The sequence below is a fragment of the Chlorocebus sabaeus genome, chromosome 11, assembly GCF_047675955.1.
Source record: "Chlorocebus sabaeus isolate Y175 chromosome 11, mChlSab1.0.hap1, whole genome shotgun sequence".
Classification (NCBI taxonomy): Eukaryota; Metazoa; Chordata; class Mammalia; order Primates; family Cercopithecidae; genus Chlorocebus; species Chlorocebus sabaeus.
Window position 1 is genome coordinate 19388730 of NC_132914.1, and position 14442 is coordinate 19403171.

At 36.6% G+C, this 14442-nt stretch overlaps 1 protein-coding gene across 1 annotated transcript in view; it reads left to right on the top strand.

Annotated features, from left to right (window-relative positions):
- The window catches only part of PIK3C2G (phosphatidylinositol-4-phosphate 3-kinase catalytic subunit type 2 gamma), a 383353-nt gene that overhangs the window by 329893 nt on the left and 39018 nt on the right, over positions 1–14442 (top strand). Inside the window, 1 exon segment of the mRNA XM_007967793.3 lies at positions 10633–10727. Within this exon segment, the coding sequence (XP_007965984.3) occupies positions 10633–10727 (95 nt within the window).

Sequence of the window (14442 nt, forward strand, 5' to 3'; positions counted from 1 at the left end):
GGGGTAGAGGAAGCAGCAGAAAGCCCTGTGAGCTCGCTGGGTCCCCAAGCAGCCATTCCTGCCTGGCACCACAGGGATATATCAGTGGGGTGGCCAGAGGAGGGGGTAAAACTGCACAGGGAGAAAGAATTCTCTAGCTGAACTTCGTAACAATTTGAATGGGGCTAGAAGCCTCCTGGCCAGAACTCAGGGGAGGGTATGAATCCGGCTTGCAGACTTCACAGGCAGGGGAAGAACTAAAGCCCTTTTCTTTTGTAACAGGGAGGTGGAAAACTTTGGACAAGTTTTCAAGCCTGACTCACCTCACTCGGGGTTGTTGCGGGGGACACGGTGGGAGTGAGACTGGCCCTTCAGTTTGCGTGGGAGCTGGGTGAGGCCTGTGACTGCTGGCTTTCCCCCACTTCCCTGGCAACCTGCATGACTTAGCAGAGGCAGCTATAATCCTCCTAGGCACACAACTCCAGTGACCTGGGACCTCACCCCCAGCCCCGCCCCCAGCGGTCGCAGCAAGATCAGTCTAAGGAGAGTCTGAGCTCAGACACACCTAGCCCCGCCCCCACCTGATGGTCCCTCCCTGCCCACCCTTGTAGTAGGCGACAAAGGACATATAATCTTGGGAGTTCTAGGACCCTGCCCACTGCTGGTCCCCCTCCACGCTACTAGAGGTGATGCTTTCTGGAAAGCGCCACCTCCTGGCAGGAGGCCATCCGCACAAGAGCATTAAACCACCAAAGCTAAGGACCCCCACAGAGTCTATTGCACCCTCTGCCACCTCACCAAAACAGATGCTGGTATCCATGGCTGAGAGACCCATAGATGGTACAAATCAAAGGACTCTGTGCAGACAACCCCCAGTACCAGCTCAAAGCCAGGTAGGCTCACTGGGTGGATGAACCCAGAAGAGAGACAACAATCACCACAGTTAGGCTCACAGGAAGCTACATCCACAGGAAAAGGGGGAGAATACTACATCAACGAACACCCTGTGGGACAAAAAAATCTGAACAACATCCTTCAGCCCTAGACTTTCCCTCTGACAGAAACTACCCAAATGAGAAGGAACCAGAAAACCAACCCCGGTAATATGACAAAACAAGGCTCATTAACACCCACCAAAAATCACACTAGTTCACCAGCTGTGGATCCAAACCAAGAAGAAATCCCTGATTTACCTGAAAAAGTATTCAAGAGGTTAGTTATTAAGCTAATCAGGGAAAGTCCAAAGAAAGGCAAAGGCCAATGCAAGGAGATCCAAAATATGTTTCAAGAAGTGAAGGGAAGAATATTCAAGGAAATAGATAGCTTAAAAAAATAAAATATTCAGGAAAATTTGGACACACTTTTAGAAATGCAAAATGCTCTGGAAATTCTCAGCAATATAATTGAACAAGTAGAAGAAAGAAATTCAGAGCTTGAAGACAAGGCCTTTGAATTAACTTAGTCTAACAAGGACAAAGAAAAAAAGAATAAGAAAATATGAACAAAGCCTCCAAGAAGTTTGGGATTATGTTAAATGATCAAACCTAAGAATAATCGGTGTTCCTTAGAAAGCAGACATTTCTAAAAGCTTGGAAAACATATCTGGGGGAATAATCAAGCAAAACTTCCTCAGCCTTGCTAGAGTCCTAGCCATGCAAATAGAAGAAGTACCAAGAACACCTGGGAATTCCTGGCAAAAAGTTCTTCTCCTAAGCATATTGTCGTCAGGCTATCCAAATTAAGACAAAGGAAAGAATCTTAAGACCTGTGAGACAGAAGCACCATTTAACCTATAAAGGAAAAGCTATCAGATTAACAGCAGATTTCTCAGGAAAAACCCTACAAGCCAGAAAGCATTTGGGCCCTATATTCAGCCTCCTAAAACAAAACAATTATCAGCCAAGAGTTTTATATCCAGTGAAACTAAGCATCATTTATGAAGGAAAGATACAGTCTTTTTCAGACAAACAAATGCTGAGAGAATTCACCATTACCAAACCACTACTACAAGAACTGCTAAAAAGAGCTCCAAATCTAGAAACAAATCCTGGAAACACATCAAAATGAATATCTTTAAAGCATGCATCACACAGGACCTGTAAAACAAAAATGCAAGTTAAAAAGCTAAGCAAAGCAAAACAAACAAACAAACAAAAAACGAAAGTACACAGGCAACAAAGAGCATGATGAATGCAATGGTACCTCACATTTCAATGCCAACATTGAAGGTAAATGGCCTAAATGCTCCACTTAAAAGATACAGAACCACAGAATGCATAAGAACTCACCAACCAACTATCTGCTGCCTTCAGGAGACTCACCTAACACATAAGCACTCATACAAACTTAGAATAAATAGGTAGAAAAAGGCATTTCATGCAAATGTACACCAAAAGTGAGCAGGGTTAGCTATTCTTATATCAGATGAAACAAACTTTAAAGCAACAGCGGTTAAAAGAGACAAAGAGGGACAGTATATAATGGTAAAATGCGTTGTCCAACAGGAAACTATCACAAACCTAAACATATATGCACCTAACACTGGAGCTCCCAAAGTTATAAAACAGTTACTAGTAGACCTAAGAAATGAGATAGACAGCAACACAATAATAGTAGGGGACTTCAGTACTCCACTGACAGCACTAGACAGGTCATCAAGACAGAAAGTCAATAGAGAAACAATGATTTTTAACTATACCTTGGAACAAATGGACATAACAGATATATCTAGAACATTTCATCTAGCAACCACAGCATACACATTCCATTCAACAGTGCATGGAACTTTCTCCAAGATAGACCATATGATAGGCCATAAAATAAGCCTCAATAAATTTAAGAAAATTGAAATTATATCAAACATTCTCTCAAACTATAATGGAGTAAAACTGAAAATCAACTCCAAAAGGAATCTTCAAAACCACACACATACATGGAAATTAATAACCTGCTCCTGAATGAGTATTGAGTCAAAAATGAAACCAACATGGAAATTAAAAAATTCTTTGAACTGAATGACAATAATGACACAACCTATCAAAACCTCTGGGATGCAGTTAAGGCTGTGCTAAGAGGAAAGTTCACAGCCCGCCTACATCAAAAAGTCTGAAAGAGCACACAGACAATCTAAGGTCACACCTCAAGGAACTAGAGAAACAAGAACAAACCAAACCCAAACCCAGCAGAAGAGAGGAAATAACCAAGATCAGAGCAGAATTAAATGAAATTGAAACAAAAAAAAAATACAAAAGATGAATGAAACAAAAAGCTGGTTCTTTGGAAATATAAATAAAATTGATGGACCATTAGCAAGATTAACCAAGAAAAGAAAGAAAATCCAAATAATTTCACAGAGAAATGAAACAGAAGATATTACAATAGACACCACTGAAAAAAAGATCATTCAAGGGTACTATTAACACCTTTACACACATAAACTAGAAAACCTAGATGACGTGGATAAATTCCTGGAAAAATACAACCCTTGTAGCTTAAATCAGGAATTAGATACCCTGAACAGAACAATAATAAGCAGTGAGATTAAAATGGTAGTTAATAAATTACTGACAAAAAATTTCAGGACCAGATGGATTCACAGCAGAATTCTACCAGACATTCAAAGAAGAATTGGTACCAATCCTTTTGACACTATTCCACAAGACAGAGAAAGAAAGACCCCCTCCCTAATTCATTATATGAAGCCAGCATCATGCTAATACCAAAGCCAGGAAAGGACATAACCAAAAAAGGAAACTGCAGACCAATACCCTTGATGAATGTAAATGCTAAAATCCTTAACTAAATACTACCTAACCAAATCCAACAACATATCAAAAAGATAATCCACCATGATCAAGTGGGTTTCATACCAGGGATGCAGGGATGGTTTAACATATGCAAGTCAATAAATGTGGTACACCACATAAACAGAATTAAATACAAAAATCACATTACCATTCCAACGGATGCAGAAAAAGTATTCAACAAAATCCAGCATGGCTTTATGTTTAAAACCCTCAGCAGGCCAGGCGCGGTGGCTCACGCCTGTAATCCCAGCACTTTGGGAGGCCGAGGCAGATGGATCATGAGGTCAGGAGATTGAGACCATGCTGGCTAACATGGTGAAACCCCGTCTCTATTAAAACTACAAAAAAATTAGCTGGGTGTGGTGGTGGATGCCTGTAGTCCCAGCTACTTGGGAAGCTGAGGCAGGAGAATGGCGTGAACCCAGGAAGCGGAGCTTGCAGTAACCAAGGTAGCACCACTGCACTCCAGCCTGGGCAAAAGAGTGAGACTCTGTCTCAAAAAAAAAAAAATAAAAAGAAAGAAAAGAAAAGAAAAAAAGAAAAGAAAAGAAAAGAAAAAAACCCTCAGCAAAATCAGCATTAAGGGACATAATGTAACAAAATCCATCTACGACAAACTCACAGCCAACCTAATACTGAATGGGGAAAAGTTAAAAGCATTACCTTTGAGAACTGGAACAAGAAAAGGATGCCCACTCTCACTTCTCTTCCTCAACATTGTACTGGAAGTCCTCGCTACAGCAATCAGAAAAGAGAAAGAAATAAAGGGCATCCAAATCCATAAAGAGAAAATCAAACTGTCCCTCGTTGCTGATGATATGATCGTTTACCTTGAAAACCCTAAAGACTCCTCCAGAAAGCTCCTAGAACTGATAAAAGAATTCAACAAAGTTTCCAGATACAAGATTAGTGTACACAAATCAATAACTCTTCTATACACCAACAGTGACCAAGCGGAGAATCAAATCAAGAACTCAACTTCTTTTACAATAGCTGCAAAGATAAAAATAAATAAAGTACTTAGGAATATACCTAACAAAGGAGTCGAAAGACCTCTACAAGGAAAACTACAAAGCACTGCTGAAATAAATCACAGACGACACAAACAAATGGAAACACCTCCAATGCTCATGGGTGCGTAGAATCAATATGGCGAAAATGAGCATATTGCCAAAAGCAATCTACAAATTCAACACAATCCCTATCAAAATACCACCATCATTCCTCACAGAATTAGAAAAAAACAATTCTAAAATTCATATGGAATCAAAAAAGAGCCTGCATAGCCAAAGCAAGACTAGGCAAAAAGAACAAATCTGGAGGCATCACACTACCTGATTTCAAACTATACTATAAGACCGTAGTCACCCAAACAGCATGGTACTGGTATAAAAATAGGCATATAGACCAATGAAACAGAACAGAGATCCCAGAAATAAACCCAAATACTTACAGCCAACTGATCTTCGACAAAGCAAACAAAAACATAAAGTGGGAAAGGACATCCTTTCAACAAATGGTGCTGGGATAATTGGCTAACCACATATAGGAGATTGAAACTGGATCCTCATCTCTTACCTTATACAAAAATCAACTCAAGATGGATTAAGGACTTAAACTTAAGACCTGAAACTAAATAAAAATTCTAGAAGATAACATTGGAAAAACCCTTCTAGACATTGGCTTAGGCAACAATTTCATGACCTACAACCCAAAAGCAAATGTAATAAAAACAAAGATAAATAGCTGGGACCTAATTAAACTAAAGCACCTTTGTACAGTAAAAGGAACAGTCAGCAAAGTAAACAAACAACCTACAGAGTGAGAGAAAATCTTCACAGTCTAAACATCTGACAGAGGACTAATATCCAGAATCTACAATGAACTCAAACAAATTAGTAAGAAAAAAACAAACAATTCTATCAAAAAGTATGCTAAGGTCATGAATAGACAATTCTCAAAAGAAGGTATATACAAATGGCCAACAAACATATGAAAAAATGCTCACTGTCACTAATGATCAGGAAAATGCAAATCAAAACCACAGCGCAATACCACCTTACTCCAGCAAGAATGGCCATAATAAAAAAATCAAAAACCAGTAGATGTTGGCATGGGTGTGGCAATCAGGGAACACTTCTACACTGCTAGTGGGAATGTAAACTAGGGAAATAAAGCTGCACACCTATAGTCATCTGATCTTCCATAGAGCCAAAAGAACAAGCAAGGGGGAAAGGACTTCATGTTCAATAAATGGTGGTTATATACATATATAAAATGCACATTTTATGTAGTAAATTTATATCTATATATAACATATAATTGATATCTATATATCAATTTTGTATTTGATACTTTTGTTGAATTCTCTTATTTATGATAGACATATTATCCTCTTAGGAAAATTCAACATCATAAAGACATATATTTCCAATTAATTTTGAAATGTAATAAAATTTTTAAAAAAAATTAGCCGGTTTTCTTCCAAGTAGATAGCCTAATTCTACAGCTCATAAACAAAGAAAAGAAAGAAAAAATAGAAAAACTTAGTAAAAACGGAGTAATGAGTGAAGACAAGGCCCACTAGATATCAAAACATATTATAAAACCTCAATAATTAAAACAGTGCTGTTTCAGTGCATAAATAGATGAATAAATGCAATGTAATAGGATTTTCAAAAATACCTGTATGGCCAAATACAGTCAGGAGTTTAGTATGTGTCCAAAACTGTAAGGAAAAATTCAAAAACTGGTGTTGGGATACTATACTTCATACCATATGCCAGGATAAGTAACAAATGGAGGAAGTATTTTAAATATAAGTAATGAAATCACACATGTGACAATGAAAACAGAAGAACTGCTTTATAATCTTGAAATGAATTACTATAGCTGTGACTCCAAAGTCCAGAAGCCATACAACCCTGCATGCCATAAAGCACCATAGCAAACTCAAAAAAATAAAAAGGTAAATGACAAAATGGGTGAAATTTTTGCAATTCATTACAGACAAGGGATTTATTATCTAACACCTAACTATCATGTAGAATATGATAAGAAAAAGATATACAACCAAATAAAAAATTGAGTAAATAGTATAAAAAGATAACCCACAAAAAAGAAAACACAAGTGACTCTTAACCAAGTGAAAAGATACTCAGCCTCACTCAAATAAATGCAAATTTAAATTACACTGACACCATTTTTTTCTAATCAGATTGGCAAAACCCCAAAACTTTAATTAACAAGCTTGGTTATAAATCAGCAGGCACTCATACACTGCTGGTAATAATGCAAATTGTTAGAACCTCCATGGAAGGCAGTTGGCAATATTCATCAAAATTACAAATGCTAATACTCTTCGACCTGCGATCCTGATATTGGAAGTTTATCTTGTGATATTTGTGTATATAACAACCATTTATTGAACATGAAGTCCTTTCCCTCTTGCTTGTTTTTTTGGCTCTATGGAAGATCAGATGACTATAGGTGTCATCTGATATGGGTATCTCGGCCCAGTTTAAGTAAGGTACAATGATGTACCTGCATCATTGTACAGAATGATGCAGGCACAAAATGATTCATGCAACATGATTTTTAATAGCTGCAAATCATTGGAAACAATCCACTTGCCCATGAATTAGCAACTGGTTATAGTATTTTCATATAATGGAATACTAAGAACCTGTATTTTTAAAAATAAAGATATGTATTACTGATATGAAAATATCTCCAAGATATATGTGGAGAATGATGAATACACTATGCTTATTAAAAAGAGTGAAATAGAAGTACTTATCTATATTTGCAAATATGAAGCAACTCCCCCCAAAAATGTATCCCTCTGGAGAGATATATTGGGAACTAATAAAATAATGATGGGAGAACTGGGTGGATAGATGTTAGGAAGACTTTTTATGTGTACTTAAAATTTTTTTCATATGAATATATCATCTGAAAAAAGTGAAAACTTGAGATACCATTTTCTAATGCCAATGGACATATTTTGCATAATAAGCAATGTATTAGCTGCTGTAGTACCCTGCATCAAGCATCTCAACACAATCATCCTTAAAATCAAAAATATTTTAACAGTTCTTGGGGTTACTATAAATGGTTAATCTAAGCATAGTTGAATCCTTCAGACTAACTTGAAGCAGAAGACCAGCATATCCTAGCGTCTTCTTGAACATATTAAGCTATTCACAAATGTCCCTCTTGAGTTCATTTAAGCTGTTTTTCTTATGTTGTCGCCTGGCTTATAAACCAGACACTTATGAACACAGACTTTGGAGATCACTTAAACCTGTACCATTTATTGTCTCTATGACTTTGGATCAAGTGCCTGAGTTTCCTCATGTGTAAAATGGAGATAATACAAATTTCATAGATTTGCTATGATGATTGAATGGGTTACTGTACATAAAGCTCTTAGCCTGGCACACAGTCAAAGCTACAGAAATATTAAACGTCTCTACTCCTACTTAGACATTGACTACTGAGTGTCAATTCCTAGTGGTGTGAATTTTCACTGGGTTCTGAGCTCTGGCATGTTTTGATGGATACTTTAGTTACTAATCTTGCACAAGAGGTCGAGGGGGAAATATCATCTTCAGTCAGTTCAAGTGGCAATTGTACTTGTACTATTTAGGCAGTCAATCACAAATTTATGCTAATTTTCTACCTTCGAATTAAAACTTCTCTAATTAAATACATTGGATGTCTACTTAACAATTCTTCTACTCTGTAATTCAAATATGGTGTTCATTGTGCTTCAAAATGTTATCAGCATTTTTAACACCTTTATACCAAACATCTTTTTATTATGAAATGCAATTTACTTCAGTCTTACTCAGAATTAACTCATACTATCTCTAACTCACATCTCCCAGTTATTGTAATCAAGATATTACAAGTGATTTCTTATTATATTACCATTTCAATGGTAAAAAAACATCCTTTTCAATGTCAGAAATCCATATTATTAACAATAAAATTAATATCACCTCATATAATGTATAAATTACTCAAATAAACGTAGAAAGCTTTGAAAAATTATATATTTGAAAATTATACTGATCAGGTATAACTACACTGCTCGGGTATAATTTTCAAATATTAGAGAAGATTAGAAAGTTAGGATTAACTATCTGATGACCATTGACAAATTCTTTGTTATTAATAAATTGATCTCTAAATTCCCCCAGATAACATACAACCAGAGATTATAAGGGAAATATTAGTAAAACTATAAATTATGTTTAATCCTTGGGCAGTAAACAATAAATTTTTAATTAAAAAAACTAAAATTCTCATTTTAATGATGTTGTGATACAACTCAAAAGAAAAATTAAGGTTACTGTTGTTATTAAATAAATGTTTAATGTGCACATTATGGAGTAAGCATTGGCTTATGCCCTTTGGGGATATAGGGGTAAAAAGTAAGCCCTGAGATAGATTGTAATCCCCTAAACAAATTGAGACATATAAAATAATTACAATGTAAATATTCCATGATAAAGGCTGTGCTAGGAGAGTTCAGGGAGAGATGACCACACAAACTATTTTGCATTTTAATTAAGCTTTGAAGAAAGTTAGAAGTTCAATAGACAAAAATGGTTAACAAGATCATTTTAATTGCAAGGAATAATATGAGAAACTACTAGAAAGAAATAGTAGAGCCTGCTTGTAGAACTAAACATATGAATGAAAGTATAGAATAAAAGTGGGAAATAAAACAGTAATAAGAAGTTACAATACAAGGCTGACAAATTTAGACCTTTTTTCATAAGCAATGGAAATCTATGAAAGGCATTTTGATCAAAAAATAATTTTATAAAAGTTGTTGTCTGAAACTGCCGGGCGCGGTGGCTCAAGCCTGTAATCCCAGCACTTTGGGAGGCCGAGACGGGCGGATCACGAAGTCAGGAGATCGAGACCATCCTGGCTAACGCGGTGAAACCCCGTCTCTACTAAAAAATATAAAAAACTAGCCGGGTGAGGTGGCAGGCGCCTGTAGTCCCAGCTACTCGGGAGGCTGAGGCAGGAGAATGGCGTAAACCCGGGAGGCGGAGCTTGCAGTGAGCCGAGATCCGGCCACTGCACTCCAGCCTGGGCGACAGAGCGAGACTCCATCTCAAAAAAAAAAAAAAAAAAAAAAAAGTTGTTGTCTGAAACTTACATTGGTAATGGTATACAAATAGATTTGGATTCTGTGCAGGGAGTGGGAGGTGTGAGAGAATGTCCTAGTAGTTTAGGCATAATGTTTATATGAATTTGAATTAGGTGCTATGGGATGAGAAAAAAGAGATTAGTACAAATTAACCACTTACTATGTCACAACTTTTGAATTTTATCAGTTAATCATCTCAACAACCCATCTCAAAATGTAACTATTATTTCCATTTTATATAAAGTTGATTAATTTAGTCATGATGACAAAGTCATGAATAGTAGTGCTGGGCCTTGAACCTCAGGTTCACTGATTTCTAAAGGCCACACTTTTAATCTCTGTGACCTCTAATACTTCAAGCTCATTATAATGAATGCTAAGGAGAAAATTGGACCCAAAAATGACACTGAGGTTTTAAGCTTAAGTTGTTGAGAAAATAATGGTATCAATCAAAACAAAATATGAAATATTAGGGGAAGAGTTAAAGATTAGACACAAATCCCATCTCTATCTAATCAACTCCACCTCCTGAAGAGCATTAAGATTCTTCAACATTATCTGAAGAATGTTATTCTACTTATTATTTATTAGTCCTGTTTTAGTTTTTAAATGTTTGATTGCTCCTGTGCTGAGCTTTTTCCAACTGAACTCACTGAAATTCTACTATTTTATCAGGTGAGAAGTTTCCAGACAAGAAGCCTAAGGTGCAGTTAGTCATATCCTACGAGGATGTGAAGCTGACCATACTAGTGCAACACATGAAAAACATTGTAAGTTTATTATGTATAATAAGAAACATGTAAGCCTACATTCAGAAATCACTTACCTCTTTGGGCAATTAGTGTCAACATTAGTTAGAGGAATGAGTATCTCGGCCAAGTTTAAGTAAGGAACAATGAGCCAATTACAATATTTTTGCGTCAGGATGACTGTGATCCTTGGGGTAAAGACTCTAAAATACTTCACAAGGAAAGTCCTAAAATGAACATTAAACTTCATTCAAAATGTCAGGAAAAAACTAGGGAAAAGGCTCTGAAGTAACCGGATTAGCTGGAGGATCGAAGGGTAAAAGAAAAAAGGCTGGGTCCCAATAATTTCCAACTACCTCAACATGCTGAACTTGGTGGAGAATTCACTCCATCTCTTTGCATCACGCCAGTACCTTCCCTGAAACCAAGAACTCTTAGGGTTCTCTCCCAAACTCCCATTGTACATTGACTTCATAGCATCATACAGTTATCATATTGTGATATAATTCCTTATGCATGTTTCCTTCTCCTCAAAATATAATAGTGTTTTGAGAACGGAAACCCCATCTTTGTTTCCGTGTCCCCATCCCAGAACCTAGAACAAAATCTGTAGTTAGCCTCCAAAGAAAACTAAAAGTTCCATTCTCTATTTCATGCCACTTAAGGTTGGCACAAGTCAGAGGCATTGATGGTAACTGGACCATATCATTAAGAAAGAGAGGAAGCTTTCTGTGTCACAGGGTAAGTGACTAATGACCTGAGTTGGGGTATAGCAAACATAGAAGGAAAACACTAAACCTCACCAACTATTTTAATCTTCCTCGAGCCTAGACGAAACGGGTTCTCCACATGGTAAAAACTTCCCAGGAGACTATGTCAGATGTGGAGAAAGTCAGTAACACAATTTCTGCTCTCTTCTTTGTGCATATAAATCTCTGAGGATGCCTTTGGAAGGATCTAAAAGAGCAAACTCTTCTCCATATGACACGAGTCCATAACATATTAAAACAATAAATATTTGTTTGGTGAACAAATAATTGGCATAATTTGAAGAGAATACATTCATTACAAATTCATTATTATTCAGACATCCAAGAAGGCGTGTTTGTAAACCTCTGGTGCTCACTATCAGCAATTTTTGTAGTATCTGGGCAAATGTTTTAAAATTTTCTTGCAAATCTTTTACTAATTAAAACAATTATTTTCCATTGTTTTTCACTAGATAATCACCTTAAATGAGAATAGCAGTTTTTTAAGAAACCCTTACATTGCAAAATGAAGATTCAGTTCGACATTGTTTATGGCTACATGCATGTTGATGGATTTTAAGCAACTATATAAACATATATGATAAAACAATAGAATATTAAGAAATATTGTTAATCAAATTAACAAAACTTATATATGTATTTCATATATGAAAATAAGCCTTGAACACAGTCCTCTTAGAAATAATATATTTATTCCAGTAATGTTATCATTGCTCAAAACATTTTAGAGCATGCCTGATGAAATTGCTTTTAGACTGGGCATGTAAACCAAACAGTAAACTTGGTGATATTACTCAATGGTCACTCCTGATTTTTTATCAAAAGTGATATTAACCAACCTGGTCACCCATTTCATTCACCAGATGAATCACCAAATTACTTTTGACAGTTTTCAAAAATGCATTTTACACTCAGATGAAATTACAGTACCAATGAAGATCTTCAAAATAAATGTGATGTGAGACTGAAGCAGGGATAGGAGGAGTGAATGGGAAAGAGCAAGAATTTAAGATTGAGAGTTTAAAATTGAGATCAAGTTGTAGGTAAATAGAAAATGACCAAATGACCCTAAAAATAGTGAAAAAACACTTAGGGTCATGAGAACCTCTACATTACCAATGCTCTCAAAAAGAGCTATTAATGATGTAGTCATACTTGCTTCAGTCTGCCTTCTCAGTTTACTTACTAGTTCCTGTCTTCTCCCTAATCTCTTAACATTGAAAGGTTTTATTTTAATGCCCTAAAATTCAGTCCTAGACCTCTCCTCTTTTTCTACCTCTAGCCTCATGGCTTTAAACATTACTTACTTGTTTTTCTTTTCCAAATCTACAATTCCAGGTTGGAACTCTCATCTGAAATCCAGAGTTGTTTGTACAACTGACTATCAATAACCCTAGTATAAATATAATAGGCGTCTCAGACTCAATATGCACCAAACTTCTCATGACTGCCCCCTAAACCTACATTATTTGCCACCTTTTTTATCTCAGTAAATAGCACCTTCATTCTCTAGTTACTCAGGTTAAAACCTGAGAGTCGTTTTGACTCCTCTCCTTCCCCACAAGCTACATCCATTTTACCAGCAAATTCTGTTACTCTGCTTTCAAAATAAATCCAGAACACACCAACTTTCTCCTCCACTGCTTCCATTTTTGGTTCAAGTCACCAGCATCTCTTACTTGAATTACTGCTGCAGTTTCTTAACAGTTGTCCCTGCTTCTGTCCTTCTTTATAATCTCTTTTTAATCTAGCAGCCAGAATGTTCCTTTGAGAATAGAAGTCAGATCCTGTCATTCCTCCCTTCATATCCCTTTGGGGAAGGAGTCTCCTATAGCTTGTAACGAAAGTCAAGGTACTTGTTAATGACCTGTGAGACCCTATCAATCTGCTCTCTTGACCTCTTAACCTCATCTCCTACCACAGACTCCCTCAGTCACTCCATGCCAGCCTCAGTGCCTTCTTTGTTGTTCCTTGAATATGGCAGACTTGTTACTGCCCCAGGACTTTTGTATCTGCTACTCCATTTACCTAGAATGCTCTCCGCAAGTTCATGGATCAATATTCTCCATGGCTCAATCTCACATGTCCTGAATGCTTGTATTTTACTGACACCTTTTCAGTAAAGACCTATCTGATTCCCAAATGCAAAACTGCAACACTGCTCCCCTTTGTTGCCACTTTCAATCTTTCTTTTCTACTTTATTTTCTTTCCTCCCCTGTGCCACTGCTATAACCCAAGGTGTATAGAATAGGGCCAAGTATATAGTAGGTGTCAGTAAAGCCTTGGTTAAACAAAAGAATGTCAACTTACTTCTCATATGAACAACTAAGAATTAGGATGTTTACATCTTCCAAAAATCATCACAGCAAATTTATGCATTGCATTTTCCACAGCTTCCTTTAAATGATTATTTTGTTTCTTCTGCTTAAAACAACTTTCTACTATAAATGACGTAAAAATCCATCTATAAATTCTCAACATATTTTATTTGCTAATTTCAAGTTTTAGCTAATTGTTATTTATTTGTCAATCCTTTAGTATGTTCACATACCAAAATAATAGACTAAAATTGGGCTTGATTTTATATTAATGTTAAAATGAATTATTATGCCTAGAGTTCTGTTATGTTTAATATTAAGTTTGATGAAAAGTATTGTTTATCTTTTATTAAATCTATGAAGCTTTGCTCTGAGAGTTACTTTCCTCCTGTGAGATCCCAAGCTAAAATAAAATTGCTAAAATTCTTTCCCTTTCGATTCACTCTAGCAAACAGAGACTGATGAAGTAGTGTAAGTATTTAAAAGCTTGTCCATGGCCGGGCGCGGTGGCTCACACCTGTAATCCCAGCACTTTGGGAGGCCAAGGCGGGTGGATCACGAGGTCAGGAGATCGAGACCATCCTGGCTACCACTGTGAAACCTCGTCTCTACTAAAAATACAAAAAAGTAGCTGGGCGTGGTGGCGT